This window comes from Moschus berezovskii, chromosome 23 (assembly GCF_049115385.1).
Source record: "Moschus berezovskii isolate FMDL1 chromosome 23, NW_MosBer_1.0, whole genome shotgun sequence".
Classification (NCBI taxonomy): Eukaryota; Metazoa; Chordata; class Mammalia; order Artiodactyla; family Moschidae; genus Moschus; species Moschus berezovskii.
In genome coordinates this window covers 21,436,270-21,453,096 of record NC_142482.1, presented here as the reverse complement: position 1 = coordinate 21,453,096, position 16,827 = coordinate 21,436,270, and the positions used below count along the sequence as shown (strand labels likewise).

Sequence of the window (16,827 nt, the reverse complement as noted above, 5' to 3'; positions counted from 1 at the left end):
TCTTCTGACTTCAAGCCTAGCCATCTAGTATACTATTAAATAATCAGATGGCCTTTTGTCTTGGTCCACTGCATCGGCGGGACCCGAGACTGTTGCTTGCAAGGTGGGGAGAGTGCCTGGAGGCCCAGCCAGATGGGTGTCCTGCAGACAGAAATTGGTTTATGAGAAAACTGCCTTGTGCTAGGCCTAGGGCTGGATACAAAATCCAATCTGTACTAATAGGTGAATGTATCTGTTGGGTGCTTGAATCGTCCTCACATGGGTTATTGCCTTCACGCTCCTGAAGTAAATAGCCTCCAGGTAATTTCTATTAGAATAATGTAGGTCTCATGAAAACTCAAGAAATGAAATTCGACTGCCCTCACTTGCCACCCCCACCCCCACATACAAATGCAACAGATTCAGGGTGGGTGAAAATCACATAGTTCTGAGGTCTCAGAATAATGAAGGAACTCATTAAGAAGGTGGGTTTTATGAAGCCAAAACCTAGGGCTCTCTCCTGGAAGTAGCTCTCCCTGCCCAGGGTTCTGTGGGAAGCTGTAAGGAAAGGCCAAGAGAGCAGGGATCCAAAGAGGCCAGTAGTTCTGCCCCTCTGTTCTCCCGTTTCCAGGTCCTTGGAGATGGAGGTGGGCCATCATTTTCCGAGGTCCCAGTCAAAGCCTGAGCACTGTCATGAGGTTTCCTGGGGGCTCTTTATTTCCCTCTAGTACCAATGCTGGCTTCTCAGGTGGCTCAGGGGTAAAGAATCCACCTGCCAATGCAAGAGACGCGGCTTCAATCTCTGGTTCGGGAAGATCCCCTGGAGAAGGAAATGGCAACCCATTCTAGCATTCTTGCCTGGAGAATCCCATGGACAGAGGAGTCTGGAGGGCTACAGTCCATGGGATCGCAAGAGTCAGACACGACTTATTGACTAAACAATAACAAATGCTGGAGAACTGGGGCCCCCAGATTTCTAACTCAGGTGCACACTAGGCTTTATTTTTTTCACACTAGGCTTTAGTCTAGAGTCATCCTAGAGGCTGGGGCTTGGCTAAGATAGCTCAACTATCACTTATAATCGGTCTGCTTTCCTGTCCTGTCTCCCACTCTTTGCTCTCTAGTGTGGTGCTATGGGCCTCTGGCGGGCAGGCACCGTGGCTCTAAACAGCTTTTGAGCAGGCCAGCAGGAGGCAGGGAGTCACAGTAGTTTAATATAGTTTTTAAGGACTTCTGCACCAATACATAAGGCCTAATAGATGTTATAAAGTGGGGAGTGGGTTTAATTTTTAAGTCCAAGTGATGCAAATCAGTAATCCAGTAAGACCAATTTTCCAAGAATTTCTAAAACATACCCATAGAGTTTCCAAAACTTATTAAGACTTGGCGCTTCTACCACAGAGGGCGCTGGTTAGATCCCTGTTTGGGGAACTAAAATCCCACAGGCGGCACAGGGAGACAGAGTGGTTGGGGGGGAGGGGCGCGAGGGCGCGACTGATTCTGAAGGCACCTTGTTCTCCCCACTCATCACCATTGATGAGACAGCTGTCCTCAGGATGACCTCCATTCCATCTGTCCTACAGCCAACTGAGCCAGACAAGCAGGTATTTATGTGCCAGGTCTAGAACACACATATACGTAGCTATGCCTAATTACCATTTTATAACCGCTGTTTGAATACCAAGTGCCTGGCACTGTGCAAAGCACATCATGCTTTTAGTAGGTACCTTCTTCAGCTCCACTTTCAGATGAGCTTTCTTGGAGGCTGGCTCAGTAGGTAACCATTGTTTCTGAGTGGTAGAGCTGGGTTAGCCAATGGGGGCCTCAGCCCAGTCTGGTCTTACACCCAACAAATTATATGAAGCTGGTCATGGGAACCTCCTCTGGGAAACCCTTGCTTTGCTGTGATGCTGCTCATGACAGCACAGCTGCTGGCAGTCGGTCTCCTAGAAGTGATTTGCTTTTATCTCACAGGCTGTGATCATTCTCAGAATTGGCCACCAAAGGTGCACTTGGGGCCCACCTTACGGGAGGCTTGTTGGCCTTCACCTAATCACTCTACCTTTTGCTGTGCTCAGCTTTATGAGACAGGACATAATATGTGGTCACTTGTGAACTATCTTTCATACTATATTCCTCTAGTTACCAAATCATAAATTTTCCCTGTGTTGCCTTCTTTGGATAACAAAAACCACACAGCTTCAGAAAATCCCCTAAATCACTAAACTCCCAGCTTTCAGTGTGCTTAACAATCATTTTCCTCGAGTTGGCCAAAGTTTGTTCTGTCAGTCACCTAGTCGTGTCCAACTCTTTGAGACCCCATGGACTGTAGCCTGCCAGGTTCTTCTGTCCATGGACTTTTCCAGGCAAGAATGCTGGGAGTTGCTATTTCCTTCTCCAGGGGATCTTCCTGATCCAGGCATTGAAGATTCTTTACCATCTAAGTTATAGGGAATAGTTGTCGTTTTTTCTGTGCCAGCTTACAAAACCCAGAGTGTACCTTTTGACCAACCCCATACATACTAAGAATAAAACTTTTTCCTTTCAGTAAAATTGAATTCGTCAGTCGTAGTCAGCTTTTCCCCTTCCATACCTACTGGGAACACTGTTCAACAGGCATAGGTGTTTTATCACTAACTATATTACCAGAGGAGCAAGTCAGGACTACCACACTGAGAACAGAAATTAAATGCTCATCAGATGATTAGGTGTAATAGTTACAACCTGTAAGCTAAAATGATAAATCCCTTTGGTTAATACCCTGATGCTAGGAAAGACTGAGGGCAGAAGTGGGTGAGAGAAAGAGATGGTTGGATGGCATCACCAACTCAATGGCCATTAGTTTGAGCAAGCTCCAGGAGATGGTAAAGGACAGGGAAGCCTGGCATGCTGCAGCACATGGGGTCTCAAAGGGTTTAGACACGACTTAGCCATTTAACACCTTGTACACAAGTAGATAAAGGTTGTTTTAAGAAGTTTCAGCATTACTCCATGATTCTGAGGGCAGAGAGACCTTGTTTGTAGTAAATGACTACCCATCACTGGCTCATCAGTGCAGGGTAGCAAAGCACCTCCCTCCCTCCCTTCCCAAAGCCACAGAAGACACTGCTGATGGTGTAGTATGGTTTATTACGCTGTGCCTTAGTACAGACGCTGCGGCTTGCCCATGGTGCTCTTAATGTACAAGGCCCTGACATTCTGCCAATTTTTCTTGAGCAATGACACCAGGAAGTTGACAGCTAAGTGGATGTTGTACACAAGCTCATCATCTGTCATCTTCACGTGGCCAACAGCCACTGCTAGACACAGCACCTGTGGGGAGAAGGTCAAATCAGGTTGGTGGCCCGATTCAAAGAAACCAGCTGTAGAGAGTGGGCTCATCTACAAGCCAGATGGCCCATTCCTCCCCCTTCCAGTGCCCTAATAAGCAGTGCTTTGCCCTCAGACATAGAAGAAAACCTTCAATCCTGTAAAGTGACTGTCACAAGTCCCAAGAATCCAAAGAAATGCAAACCAGGGCTTCCACTCAGAGAACATGAGTAAACTGCAAGGCCCTGCCACCATCACCACTGTTTAATCTATGCAACCAGCCAGACCACCTCACCTTCTTCATCTGGAACTTGATTGTGGACTTCACTTCATCAACTTTGGCCACCATGTTCTCATTGTGGGTCAGCAAGGAAGGGAACTTGCCAGCCTTGTTCAGGCCTGGGCCCAGGATTCGGGGGATTTGCTTGATCAGAGACTCTGAAGCCAAAAAGGCATCGTATTTCTTGGCTGGTAGAGAGAAAAAGCCATTAGGACCTGGCTCCTCAAGACAACTCTAAAACAGAGCTCTGTGACCCAACCACAGAAGTGGCCTCTGATCAGCATTCTACCCTTTCCACAGCTACCAAGTATTCTGCAGTCTCTCAGGGCAGTATGAGCTCCAGCCTCTGGACTTTTACTGGCCAAACATCCACATGAAACCAGGTGGCAGAAGTCCACGCTGACTCACGATCCATGTTGCAATGCAAAAGGCTCACTCTAATTAAGACTGCCTAGTTTCAAATCCCACCTTCCTACTTTCTAGTCACCCAACTGAAGAACCTGTAAAACACTCGAATGATATAGAATAGAGATTAAAATGAAACAACAGGAGCTCTAAATAGCAAGTCCATCCCAGAAGGCACTAGTGCCTGACCTGTCAATTTGACAGAGCTCACCTGCTTAGAAAAGAATCACTACCTGGCCTTCTTCCCTTAAAAATAACCCTCAAAACAAAAAAAGAATTTTCACATGGCTAAGTTTCAATTTCCAGTTGGTCAAGCACAGCAGATACTTGGTCGTGACTCTACCCCTTCATCATTTTAAAATCCGAATAGCAGAAATAACCCTATATTCTACCACTCCCAAGAGATCTGCAACCACTCTACCCCACCTATGAAACCACACCAGGCACACTCACCCAGCTTCTTGACCAGTTTCTTATTCTTGTTGAGTTTCTTCAGCGCCTCGATGTCCATGTGGGGGATATCCACAGCCTTGGCCTCATCACAATGCTGCTGGTCCCCCAAGACACACACGGAAAACTTGGGGCGGGGAGTGGACTTAAGCCTGCATTTTGGGGGGGACAGGATAGGTCACATCCAGCCCTAGGCTCCCGAGGCTGAAGGTGAAGGGGTCTGGGACCGCTGAGCACTGAGCCTTACCCAGAGCCGTCCACATTCATCAACAGCTAGTCTGGCTTCTCAAACTAGCCGGCGGGCTTGGCCAAAGCCTCCCCACGCCTCCCCTCTTCTTTTAAGACCCAGGGTGGGGGTCCGTCCAGCCACGCCTGCCCGGAGCAGGGGGTCTGAACTACCCGGGCACTTCAGTGCTGCACGTGCCCGGCCGCCTCGAGCTCCACTGGAGCCGCAAGGGAGGAGACGGGGCAGCGCGGAGGCACTGAGGGCTGGGTGGGATCGGAACGGTGCCAACCTGACGGTGCCCGAGAAGCGTTTGTCTTTCTGAGGGTCATAGTTCTTCAGGCTGATCTGAAGCTCCACCGTCTCCAAAAACCTTAAAAAAAAAAAAGTTAACCAAGATATAACAAGCCTCCAGCGGCTTTCCCCAAAGCGGCTCTCCCTGAGGCCCGCGCTTACTTTCTGCGCTTGCGCTGGTTCCCGTGCAGGACTTCCCGCACCGCCTCGTAGAGGGTGTCGCGGGAGACTTTGCTGCTGCAAGAAACAAGCAAGACGAGCGGTCAGAGCCCAGGAGCCGGGCACCAACCCCCGGGGACGTCAGAAGCCTTGGGCGCGGGAGGGCCTAGGGATTACTCCCCGGGGGTTTCTGGACACCCCAAGTGGGGCGACTCGGGCCCAAGGCCCAACCTCGGGGAAGAGGGACCCTACTGGAGACCGGCCTTGGCGCGCCAACTCGAACGCCAGGCCCGCAGGCCGAAGCCTGACAAGAAATGCACCTCAGCGAAGCAGGGGCAAAAACCCCTGGGGCTTCTGCCCGCAATGTCTCCCTCCCCACGGGGGCGCCCAGAGGCGCGGATGAAAATGGATAGCACGACTAAGCGACACCAACCTCATGGTTCCCTACCCCGAGATAACCGGAAAAGAGAAAAATGCGGCTCGCGCATGCGCCCAAATAGGATCCTTGTTCTCGCGAGAGATGCCTGTTCCCGCGGCTTTTCTCCTGAGTGTAGTCAGTCTGGTGGCTCAATCCCGGGGAACGCCGCCATCTGTGGCCACTGAGGGGCGCCGCCGCCGTGTCTTGCACCGCTAGACTCGCTTGGGAAGACCCGAGCCGCGCGTCCCGTGGCACCAGCCACTGCCAGGCCCTTAGGGAAGGGGCTGGGGCCAGGGATCGAACCGCAGTAGTCACACTGCTGGGCATCGCACCCTTGACAGCCGCTGAGAGGATGCAGACAGACCGCACCTTTATTGTCTCTCAGACCTCCTGTGCGTACTTCCTCCTGCCTTCCGAACCTGTTTCACGTCTCAAAAGCAGGCTTTACTAAACGTTTCTTGGCCGCTCAGAGCCTGCAGCGGGGAGGCCTCAAGGAAGGTTTTGTGATGAACTTAAACCTGACAGTTGCTTCAGGAACAACTATAGGTTGTTTACTGAGCAAGGCGCCTCGCTAAGTGCTGTGAATATAGAGATGTAGGACAGACACGCCCACAACACTCCACACTCTGCCTCTTCTGTCCAGCAGGCCTCCTATTCTCTGCTCACCGTAACCCCAGGAGCCCTTCAGATCCCTCCCCAAAGGCCGTCATCTGCCCCAAAGCCTTCCCCATCTCCAGGCTGAGTCACTCCCGCCCTCAAGCCCCTCTCCCGCAGTGTGGCAGCCCAGCCTCACCTACTCCACACACCGCTCTGACAGGGCTCAGGTGGGTGGTATCACACATGATCTGGCCCACAGAACAGTGCATGAACCTCAGAGCTCTACTACCTGCCCCACAGGGAGAAAGATGCCCCCCATCACTGAGCGGGGTGGGGGGTGGTGTGGGCTGGTTTTCAACATAACCAGTTAGTTGGAAGACAGGCACTGCTTCTAATAAGACATTATTGCACCTCTTTTTTTTTTTTAATGAAATACCATTGATAAATTATTCAAGTCAGAAACAAGAACGCAGAGATCATCACATAAACACTTGAACACAAGAGATCTCTGCTACAACCCTGCTGAGGCCTATCTTACAGTGTCTGTCCCCAGAAGTGACAAGGAGGGAGCCCAGGGTCAGGAGCCCTTGGTAATGCAGATCATCTAGCCCCAGACCCTTCCTGCCAGCCCCTCTGCAGCATGGAGCAGGGAGGCAGTTGATCCCTGGGATGGCCAGGTTCAGCCCTGACCCCCAGGCAAGAGGCAGGGTGAGGAGCTGAGGGCAGAAGTGTCCTTCAGGAAGCTGGTGAGGGAGCTTCGGGAGGGTGGTCCTTTGGTGGACAGTCAGGGGGTCAAATGTCTCAGGGCAGCCTGCAGGGACTTCCTCAGGAAAGTGGTGTTGAGTTCCACAGCTGCAGCCAGACCCAGCCTCTGGGGCTCAGTGATCTGGAGAAAAGGAAGAATCATATCAGGACTCCAGCAGCTGATCCCTCCTCTCCCCTATCCTGCCCCTGGGCTCTGTTTAGGTAGAAGAGAGAAATCCAGGACCCAAGGAAAATTGAAGATGACCCCCTGAGCAATCTAACTTCTATTAGATGCTACCATGACTGGGGGATGTAACCTTGGGCAAGTTACTGCATCTCAATTTCCTCATCTATAAAATGGAGCCAATAATAGTATCTTCTCATAGGACTAATACCTGGAATAAACTAGCAAGTTAACATATGTAAAGGGCTTAGAAGGATGCCTGGAACATAGCAGGGGCCAAAAGTATCAGCTCAGTATTTTATCTCTCTAACCTTACTCCCTATGACCATCCACTCTCGGGGTTTTAGGCCTCAACTGCAATGACCTACCTGCAGATTCCCCTCAGACATTCAGTGCTTACACAGTTTATTTGCCTGGAATGCCCTTTCCTCCACCTCAGACTTTAACTACCACCCATCCTTTAAGAGTCAGGAAGCCTGTACCAATTCCCACGACAAACAAGGTTTAGTTGCCCCCTTCCCCTCTTCCTTCAGATGCCCCGTGTTTACCTTCACTTGGCTGCTACCAGCTATTACAATGATCTGTTTATCATTTCTCTCCCCTCTCACTAGCCCAGTAGGTGCTGGTGCAGAAGTCAAGTCCAGGACAGAAACTGTGATATCGTGATTGTTGACTCCTAGAGCCCCAGAAAGCATCTGGCCTACAGCAGTATTGGCTGGATGAATGAGCTCCTAAGCAGCCTCATTCCTCTATTCTTGGACTTGAACTTGTGGCTTCCCTGGCTAATACTCAGGGTTTTCTCCCTGGTGAACATCAAACACCCTCATGGCAGGATCAGAGCAGCAGAAGCTGCCCTTGTGTGTGCTTAGTTGCTCAGGTGTATCTGACTCTGTGACCCCATAGACTGTAGTCGGGCAGGCTCCTCTGTCCATGGGATTCTCCAGGCAAGAATACTGGAGTGGGTTGCCATGTCCTCTTCCAGGGGATCTTCCCAACCCAGGGATCAAACCCAGGTCTCCCTCATTGCAGGCAGATTCTTTACCGACTGAGCCACCAGGGAAGCCCCACACTTGTGGCCCTACCAGTACTCACGTTGGCCTGATACTTGGTCATCACTGTCAGCAGGAGCTTGGCATAGGCCATGGATGTGGTGGCCGCTGGCCCCTCTTTACAGAGTTTCTCCATCAACACACTGAACTTCTCAGGGGGCATCTCCATCTGCACACATTAGGAGATGGGGCAATAGCACAAGAAAGGGCCCTGGATTCAATTCTCCAACTCTACCACTTCCTAAGCAGGTGACCCTCAACCAAACTGAGCCTCAGGTCACTCAACTAGACTGAGCCTCAGCTTCCGCATCTGTAAAAAAGGGGCTCATAATACTGAACTCTGAGGACTTTGAAAATGATTTAATGTTATTATGCAGATAAAGCCTGGCACATAGGGCTCAGAAAAGCGGTGGTCACTGCTGCACAGGCTCAGATTAGGAGCAAGGGGAGGCTGAGGATCTTTAGCCTGGCTTAGTGGTTGAAGATAAAAGGAGAGTGGTCCCAAGGGAGTCCTGCAAGCATAATAACAACAGCTCTTCATAATCATAACTTAATAAACACTTATTAGGTGTTTATTATTAGGTATCATTAGGTACCATTCCAGACATGCTACCCCAATTATACCACTTAAATCTCACCCGTTTTACATGGTAGGTGTCATCATCACTTCCCTTTTGCCGATGAGGAAACTGAGGCATAAAGAGGCTAACTACGTGCATTGTAAACAAATGAGGCAGACTCTTACGCCTCATAGATGATAGATGGAAAAACTGCCAAAATATCCTGTTAGACGGAAAAAGCAAAGCACAGGGCACTCTGTTACAGCTTAGAGCTTGGTGTGTTACAACCTATGTAAAAAGCAGGGGAAGAGTAAATTTCAACATGTGTGCTTGTATATACACAGCATCTCTGGGAGGGTTCCACTGCAACTAGTAACACCGATTAGCCCTGGGGAGGGGAATCTAGGTGGCTGGGAGGAATTTTTTCACTATATCCTTGTAAGGATACAGTTCAAAAGTGTGAACATATGACTCTATTACCTATTCAAAAATAAATTTACACATACACATCAACAAGTCCCTCCTCCAGGCCACACAGCCAGCAAGAGGCACAGCTGGGATTCACCATGCAGTCAGCTCTCTGCTCCTGACCTTTCAAGCCCTAGGACCCTCCTCCCAGTGTCACAGGCACCCTCCTGGAGGGCAGCCATCCTGCTTGCCCATTCCGTCACTTAAGTGGTCAGAAGCCCAGGAGCCCCACGCCCACCCACAGCACAGCAGCGCTTCTTTGTCCATCCCAAGGCAGCCCACTCACCTGCCGTTCCAGGAGTGACTGCAGCACCAAGAAAGTCTCCTCCTTCCAGGGCAGCTCCAAGATCTGTCTGCAAGCACAGGCCCCAGTGAGGAAAGCGCAGCCTCCCACCAAGCCTGGGGATCTACTGCTCCTACCCCAAGGCAAGGCTCCAGGGACAGCTAAGATCCCCAGCTGCAGAGGAAGTAGTCAGGGCCCCTGATGCTGGTGGCCAGGTAGGAGCCGCTGCTGCAGTGCCGGGAAGGCCATGGCCCCCAACCCCTGGGAGCTGACAGTGGCAGCTTTGGCCAAGAGGTACAATGGTTCCCTGAAAAATGACCAAGAGTCGAGAGTGCCTCCTGAGCAAAAGGGAAGGTGACCCAGGGAAGAGGATGATGACGATGCTAGGTGAGATGACACCTGTGAGGCTTCTGAGAGACGGCGAGCCCTCCCTGCAGAGCCCAGCCCTCGGTGAGGGCCACTCCAGCTGCACCTCCTGTCCTCAGCTTGTTGGGACAGGCAGGATGTCACATGGGAACAGTGTGCCTTCCTGGGTGCACAGACTTGGGTCTGCTGCCAGGCTTTTGCACTTGCTGTAGCTGTGTGACCTCTGGCCACCTCCCTCAGCCTTTCTGAGCTTCAGTTTTTCCATCTCTAAGGTGACAGCTGCACAGGACTGCACAAAGACTGAAGTAATGAAAGCACAGAGAAAGTGCCAGGTAACGGGTGGCTAGTAGTTTTCTGGAGACTGTCCCCTTCTCATGTGATACTTAGCATTTTATATTTCATGTTGATGTCCAATGGGGTCTCACCTACTCATTATTTCTACATGTCTGTATCTTAACTCTCCGATTTGAAGCCCAAATTTAACACCAATTTTATAACAATACTGGAGCACTTATTAGGTGCCAAATACTGCGCCGAGGTCTTCGTGTGCATTATCACACTTAATATCTAGAAAAATCCTACCCAGTTCATGTGCGGAAGCAGAGCCTCAGAGAGCTACAACAATCTGATTAAACTTGCACATTTAAAGGCAAAAGTGAAAGATAAAAAAAATAAAAGGCAAGGTTGAGGTTTTCACCCATGTCCATCTGCCTCCAGAGCCAGTACCCTGAACCACGATGTCATGTTCCAACTATGCTGAGATCTCAAGAACAGCAGCACCAGCCTCTTCTCCACATTCCCTGGGGTGCCTGGCACAGAAGTCTGGCCCCCTGGGCTGGGGAAGGGACATGGTGTGGCAACTTACAAGGACCCACAGTGGTAAGGCACAAAGCCAGGCTCAGGTCAGCGAGAGCGAGCATAGGCTGTGCCACTGCCTGTATTTCAGGCACTTTTGGGCACAGGGCCTGGTGCCCAGTCAGCTCCAATTCCAGAATGCCAAGAGCAGCTTGGCCAGGGGGAGGAGGTGTGGGTGGGGCCAGCAAGGGTGCCTGTCACTTACCCCAGCATTAGAGCCTGCACGTCTGGCTCCAGGGTCTTGTCCTTTGAAAGGCTACACAGTAACTCTGTTTGAGCTGGACCTGGGTGGGTGACAGCAGATAAGAGAAGTCTGGGGGAAGATGGCAGGAGAGGAGGGGGTTGGCAGGGAACAAAATGCCCAGCTCATTAAGGGGGCAGCGTCAGGGAAGCAACTGGTATCTTTACTCCTTGAATACCCAACTCCTGCCAGGACCACCTGGGGGAGGTGAAGGGTGCTGGGAAGAGAGAGGGCAGAGCTACTGGGCCAGGGGCCTGTTCTAAAATTACCTATTCCTGGGGCTTGGAGCACAGGGCCAAGGAGGGCTCTGCAGACAGCATAGGGATACTTGGTACAGAAGGAGGTCAGGGCAGTCGTGAGCAGGCGGGAGGCTGAGGAAGTCAAGGAGAGAATCTACAGCCAGCGGGGAGGAAACTATTAATTAATTGCTTCTTCCCTCCAACAAATGTTTATCAGACATATTTCAGAAGCTTATATATTATACCGGGCTTCCCCAGTGGCTCAGCAGTTAAAGAATCTGCCTGCAATGCAGGAGATGGGGCAGGAGGAGCTGCAGATTCTATCCCTGGGTCAGGAAGATCCCCCTGGAGAAGGAAATGGCAACCCACTCCAGTATTCTTGCCTGGAAAGTCCCATGGAAAGAGGAGCCTGGAGGGCTACAGTCCATGGGATCACAAAGAGTCAGACTAAACACAAACATATACATTAGAGTGACAAAAAAGTTCTTTTATCCAGGACCCACACGGATCCACCCATTGGAAAGGACACATACTCCCTTCCCAGCTCCCATATCCCTTTAGCTTCTGTAAGGATCTGGGGCTCGAGAAGGAAGAATTAGATGCCCTGTAGGTAGATGGCCTAGGGGTCTATGCCCTTCCTTTGTCCCCAGGACCAGGGACAGGGCAGATGTGTGCAAGGCTGGGAACCCCCTATGGCATCCTGCTGAGGGCTCAGACTCTTTCCCCGCCACCCCCACCAGTCCCAGACCCTTCATGTACATCCCAGAGCACCTACCCGTCCAAGGAAAAGGCTCCTGGTCAGCACGGTGGCATTGCCTAGGCTGAGGTCTGGTGACAGGGCCAGCAGCCAGGTGCAGAGCTGGAGAAGACCCGTGTCCAGGAGCTGCGGGAGCTGCAGCTGGGCACACAGCAGGTCCACCTGCCAAGGACAGGGGAGGGTCCTGGGACACTCAGCCTCTCTTGGCTGGACTGTCTCAAGCCAACCAGGCAGAACAGGCGGGGCCAGGACACCCCAGGGTAAGGTAAGGGGGGAGAGCCGCCCTATGGAAACCAAGGGCTAAAAGAAGCCACTGCAGGTGACCCCTGCCCCTGAGAGAACCAAAAATTCCCACATGAGGCAGAGAACAGAAATTTAAATGGAGACAGGGACCGTGTCCTCGGGGCCAAGCAGGCTTTCTGGACTCACCTGGCCAGGACTGCACTCCTGGAGAAGCTGCAGCTCAACTGGTGGGGTGCCCTCCAGTCCTTCCAATCCCTGAGAGGGCGAATGCCATGTTAGGGCTGTTAAGAGCCCTCAGTGACAAGTCACTGAGGTCACCCCTTCAATTGGCAGAGTGGGTGGGTGAGGACCCCAGAAGGTGCTACTGGAGAACTTGCCAGGGGTTAGAACAACATATGTGGGCCAAGTAAAGCCTTTGCATGGATGGTGAGACCTTCATCTCCCATCCCCCACCCCACCAAACAGCTATGCCTCATTGCACTGGGGCTTCCCTGGGCACCACTGTGGTCCAGGAAAGGGTGGAAGAAGGGCTGTGGGGAGCAGGGTAGGGCACGTCACCTTCCCGAGGGTCTTGAGCAGCTGCTGCAGCCTGGGAACCTGGTCCTGCAGAGGAGAGCCCGGTCACTGCCAAACCCCCACCCATGCAGCATGGCCCCCGGTCATGGCCATGGCCTCAGCCAGGTCCCAGCCTCCTCTGCCAGAAGGCCCCAGGTCAGTGGGAGCTAGTGGGAAAAGATGACTCAAGAGAGCCAGAACATGAAGCCTAAACTTTACAAAGTGCTTCAGAACTCAAACTAGACAAGGGCCCATGTAAATCCAACTGAACAGACTTGTCTTCTTTGCATCCATCCTGATGGGGCTAGACCAGGCCCTGGGCTGGGAGGTCAGACTGGATGCTGGGACAATTCCCCCATTTCCCATAAGACGGGGTGGCAGGGGTAGCTCCACAGCCTTTCCTCTTCCCCAGTACCCTTGACCTCACAATACTGATCATTAGGTCAAGGGTTCCCACCTCCAGTCATTCCCTTCCCTACCCTCTTCTCAGAAGCTTATGGGGCAGAAACTACACTCCCTCAACCCCACCTCCTTCCCCTTGCTCAATGGACTAGTCATTCCGAAGGCTATAGTGTCCCAACCAGCTTTTGCCCTGTAGGAACCCTCTACTCCAAAAGATCACTCTAAAGCAGCCACCTCACACTAGTACCTGGATAACTTTGGGCAACTCCAAACTCTCAGGTAGGCCCTTAGCATCCTTTAGACCCTGACCAGCCTCACTGGGCTCAGGTCCCATGACAGGCTGGTTCGTAATGGATGATGCACCTCCTCCATCAGCCAGAGATTCCGAAGATTTGTGTTCAGGTCTCTTCTGCTCATGACCTTCTTCCTCTTCTTCCTTTTCCAAACACCGGAGCCTTTTGGGGGCCCTCTCCCCCTCAGGACTGACAGGTTCTTCCTCTGGCTCCTTCCTGCGTTTCCCAGGCTGCTGGGAGTCCTTGTACTCCTCCTGCCCTTCTCCTTCAGAATCTGGAACCAGGGACAACTTCACCTTCCTGCCTCCTTGGCCCAGCCGCCTACACAAGCCTTGGAGCTGTCTCTGGCACCTTTCAGACAGTGGGGATGCTCCGTCAGTGGAGACGCCAGCACTCAGATCCCTTTGCAGAAATTCTCCAAGGGCCCGGAGCCAGGGATCAGGGTCAGGGCTTGGATCCTGCCTCGCAACCTGCAGCACAGGGAGGAGCCTGCTTTCGGGCAGCGATGGCCGAACAGCCATGAGCAGGGACATCAGGTTTCTCCGGCATAACGGGGGCAATTGAAGCAGCAGTGGTTTCCTGAGTGGAAAGGGCACCGTTAGGAGCATCTTGCTGAAAGGAACACAGGGCAGGCTGGATAGAGTTAGAGGCTACATGGCACCGGACAGAAGTGGGTGGGAAGCGCTGGAAGGCAGCATCTGAGAGTCAGTGTGGATGGAAGTGGAGACAACGTGGAAATCACTCAACAAGTGAGCATCTATTCTACACTGCACTAGGCCCTGCTCTTTGACATCTCCTATTTCAGCTCAAAAATTGGAATCTTCCCTGTAATCCATCACTTCATGGCAAATAGATGGGGAAACAATGGAAATAGTAACAGACTTTATTTTCTTGGGCTCCAAAATCACTGCAGATGGTGACTGCAGCCATGAAATTAAGATGCTTGCTTCTTGGAAGAAAAGCTATGACCAACCTAGACAGCATATTAAAAAGCAGAGATATTACTTTGCCAACAAAAGTCTGTCTAGTCAAACCTATGGTTTTTCCAGAAGTCGTGTATGGATGTGATAGCTGGACTATAAAGAAAACTGAGAGCTGAAGAATTGATGCTTTTGAACTGTGGTGTTGGAAAAGACTCTTGAGAGTTCCTTGGACTACAAGTAGATCCTACCAGTCAATCCTAAAGGAAATCAATCCTGAACATTCACTGGAAGGACTGATGCTGAAGCTGAAACTCCAATACTTTAGCCACCTGATGCGAATAACTGACTCATTTGAAAAGACCCTGATCTTGGGAAAGACTGAAGGCAGGAGAAGGGGACGACAGAGAATGAGATGGTTGGATGGCATCACCAACTCAATGGACATGAGTTTAAGTAAACTCCGGGAGTTGGTGATGGACAGGGAGGCCTGGTGTTATGCAGTCCATGGGGTTGCAAAGAGTTGAACCAACTGTGACTGAACTGAACCCTGTAATAGATCCATGCCTGTTTTATGTAAACAAGAAAAAAAAAAAAACAGTCCTTTCTGAAATTTTATGTAAAAATGATACTCCAGAACGCTGAGTCATGCTTAGTCTTCTGCCCTGTGCTCCCCTCGGCAGTCCCTGAAACTCACAGGGTCACCACCCTTCACGCTTCGGCACCTCTCAGTACGTGACTCTGCTATTTGTCATCACACACAAAGGCACTTGGGCTATGTGAGGCAGGAAAGAAACATTTATTTGTGTGTGGGGGTTAAAAACACATCTAGAGCAGCGGGTAGCGCCAGCTCCTGCTTCATACGACCCTAGAGGATGAGGGCACCGACAGGGCCGGAGGAACGCGGGCGGACGACTTACAGCTCCAGGCGACAGTCCGGGCCCTCCATGACGGGCTCCTCCCGGCACAGCGCCTCGAGGACGCTGCCCCAGGCAAAGGGCTCCCCGCCGCGGCCGCTCAGTGTCCGCAGCACCCGCAGACCGCGCCGCGCCCCGTCGGGCCCGGCCTGCAGCGCCTGCAGCAGGAGGCGGCCGGGAGCCTCCAGCCGAGCCCAGGGCGCCGCCGGTTCTGCGTCCTCAGCCCGGGCGGGCTCAGCCTCCAAGGCCTCCATGCCTGGGATCGGGGAGTCGCGCCGCCCCGCGCTCCGGCTTCGGGCCTCAGCCCCGGGGCCGGGGGAAAGGGAGGCTGAGGACAACGCCCCTCCAGCCAACTTCCCTCCTCAGCGCAAGGGGACGCCCGGGCAGCGCGGGGACTCTAGCGGTCAGCAAAGGAAGGAAGCTGGACGTGCGGCTAGGGGCGGGGCGCGGGGGAAAGCCGGAAGGGGCGGGGCTGGGATACACCGGGCCGGAAGCAGAAACCAAGCAGGGGAGGCGGCAAAGGCCGACTGCCGGTCTGCTGACGGGGCGGGGCCAGAGTTGGGGCGGGGCTACAAAGAAATGTTTGTGGGCGGGGTCATGCAAGAGATTGGGTGGGACAGGGCTTGATAGAGGAGCGGGTCCTTACCTTCCTTCAGGTAAGCGATGAGGGCGAGGTACAGAACGGATATCAGGGTTGGTGGTATTCAATACTTCTGGATCCAAGCCTATTTAATTTAAACTGACGCCCATGTTGCTTGCAGATCATGGGCTTTGGCATAGGATTTGATCATAAAACACCGTAACGTCGCCTCTTCCACAGGCCATCAGCTGCCATCATTTGAGTTTCAGGCATCTCCAGAAATATTTGATGTATAAGTACACCAGAGAATGGGAGTTGCAGTAAAATCTAATGTTTATCTATATAGCAAAAAGCCTTGCTACTGTAATCTTCCTCTCAGAGATCAAGAAGTGGCCTTGCTGTGGTTGTTTATAAAGGACCAAGAGAGCCTCCACTTCCCAGTGTTTCAGCTTAGGGAAATCTGCGGGAGGAGGCAAGTCTTCCCGCGAAGGGAGAGATCATAGCAGAGGATGGAAATAAAGGCAGAGGGGAGAAGAGTCCCACAGGACCCCCATAAAGCCTCCTTTGGGTGCCAGCTTGTATTTCTGTCTTCCCAGCTTCTGCTGTCATGCGTACATCCATTCGATCAATAAGCCTTTTACTTATCACCTAGGGCTTAGGATACAGGGAACAAAATAAAGATCCTTGCCCTTATTGTTGCTGATGCTCAAGTGAGGAAACAGACAACTGAATAAGTAAACAATAGAATGACTGTTTGTGATAGGAGGGAACAGAGATAGAGTGAGGTAGTTTTAAATAGGTAGTCAGGCAAGATGAACCTAAAGGAGAAAAGGAAGCAGGGCAGGTAGAGGTCTATGAGGAGACCATTTTGGGAAGGTTATGGTTAGGCTTTGAGCAGAAGGCTGGCTGGAGCTAGTGCACCTCCTGGAGAAAAATAGATGAGATTGGAAAGACCAGATTTTGTGAGGCCTTGAAGGCCCAGAGGGAAATTTGTCTTTTACTCTGAACAGTATGGGAAGCCATAGGCATATTTTGAGCTGGATCTGATTTCCATTAG

At 51.7% G+C, this 16,827-nt stretch overlaps 2 protein-coding genes across 2 annotated transcripts; both read right to left on the bottom strand.

Moving 5' to 3' along the window:
* Positions 1-3,088: 3,088 nt before the first annotated feature.
* RPL10A (ribosomal protein L10a) lies at positions 3,089-5,609 on the bottom strand. The gene is made up of 6 exons (XM_055406626.2): positions 5,533-5,609; positions 5,103-5,177; positions 4,939-5,019; positions 4,427-4,575; positions 3,584-3,756; positions 3,089-3,291 (listed from the first exon to the last, which is right to left on the bottom strand). Exons 1-6 carry the CDS (start codon positions 5,535-5,537, stop codon positions 3,121-3,123), a joined length of 654 nt encoding a protein of 217 aa, XP_055262601.1. The 5' UTR covers positions 5,538-5,609; the 3' UTR covers positions 3,089-3,120.
* Positions 5,610-6,491: 882 nt separating this feature from the next.
* On the bottom strand, positions 6,492-15,641 carry FANCE (FA complementation group E). Its single transcript, XM_055406625.2, has 10 exons — positions 15,194-15,641; positions 13,308-13,932; positions 12,662-12,706; positions 12,290-12,358; positions 11,879-12,022; positions 11,134-11,257; positions 10,829-10,907; positions 9,406-9,472; positions 8,135-8,260; positions 6,492-7,000 (listed from the first exon to the last, which is right to left on the bottom strand). Exons 1-10 carry the CDS (start codon positions 15,442-15,444, stop codon positions 6,899-6,901), a joined length of 1,632 nt encoding a protein of 543 aa, XP_055262600.2. The 5' UTR covers positions 15,445-15,641; the 3' UTR covers positions 6,492-6,898.
* Positions 15,642-16,827: the final 1,186 nt, after the last annotated feature.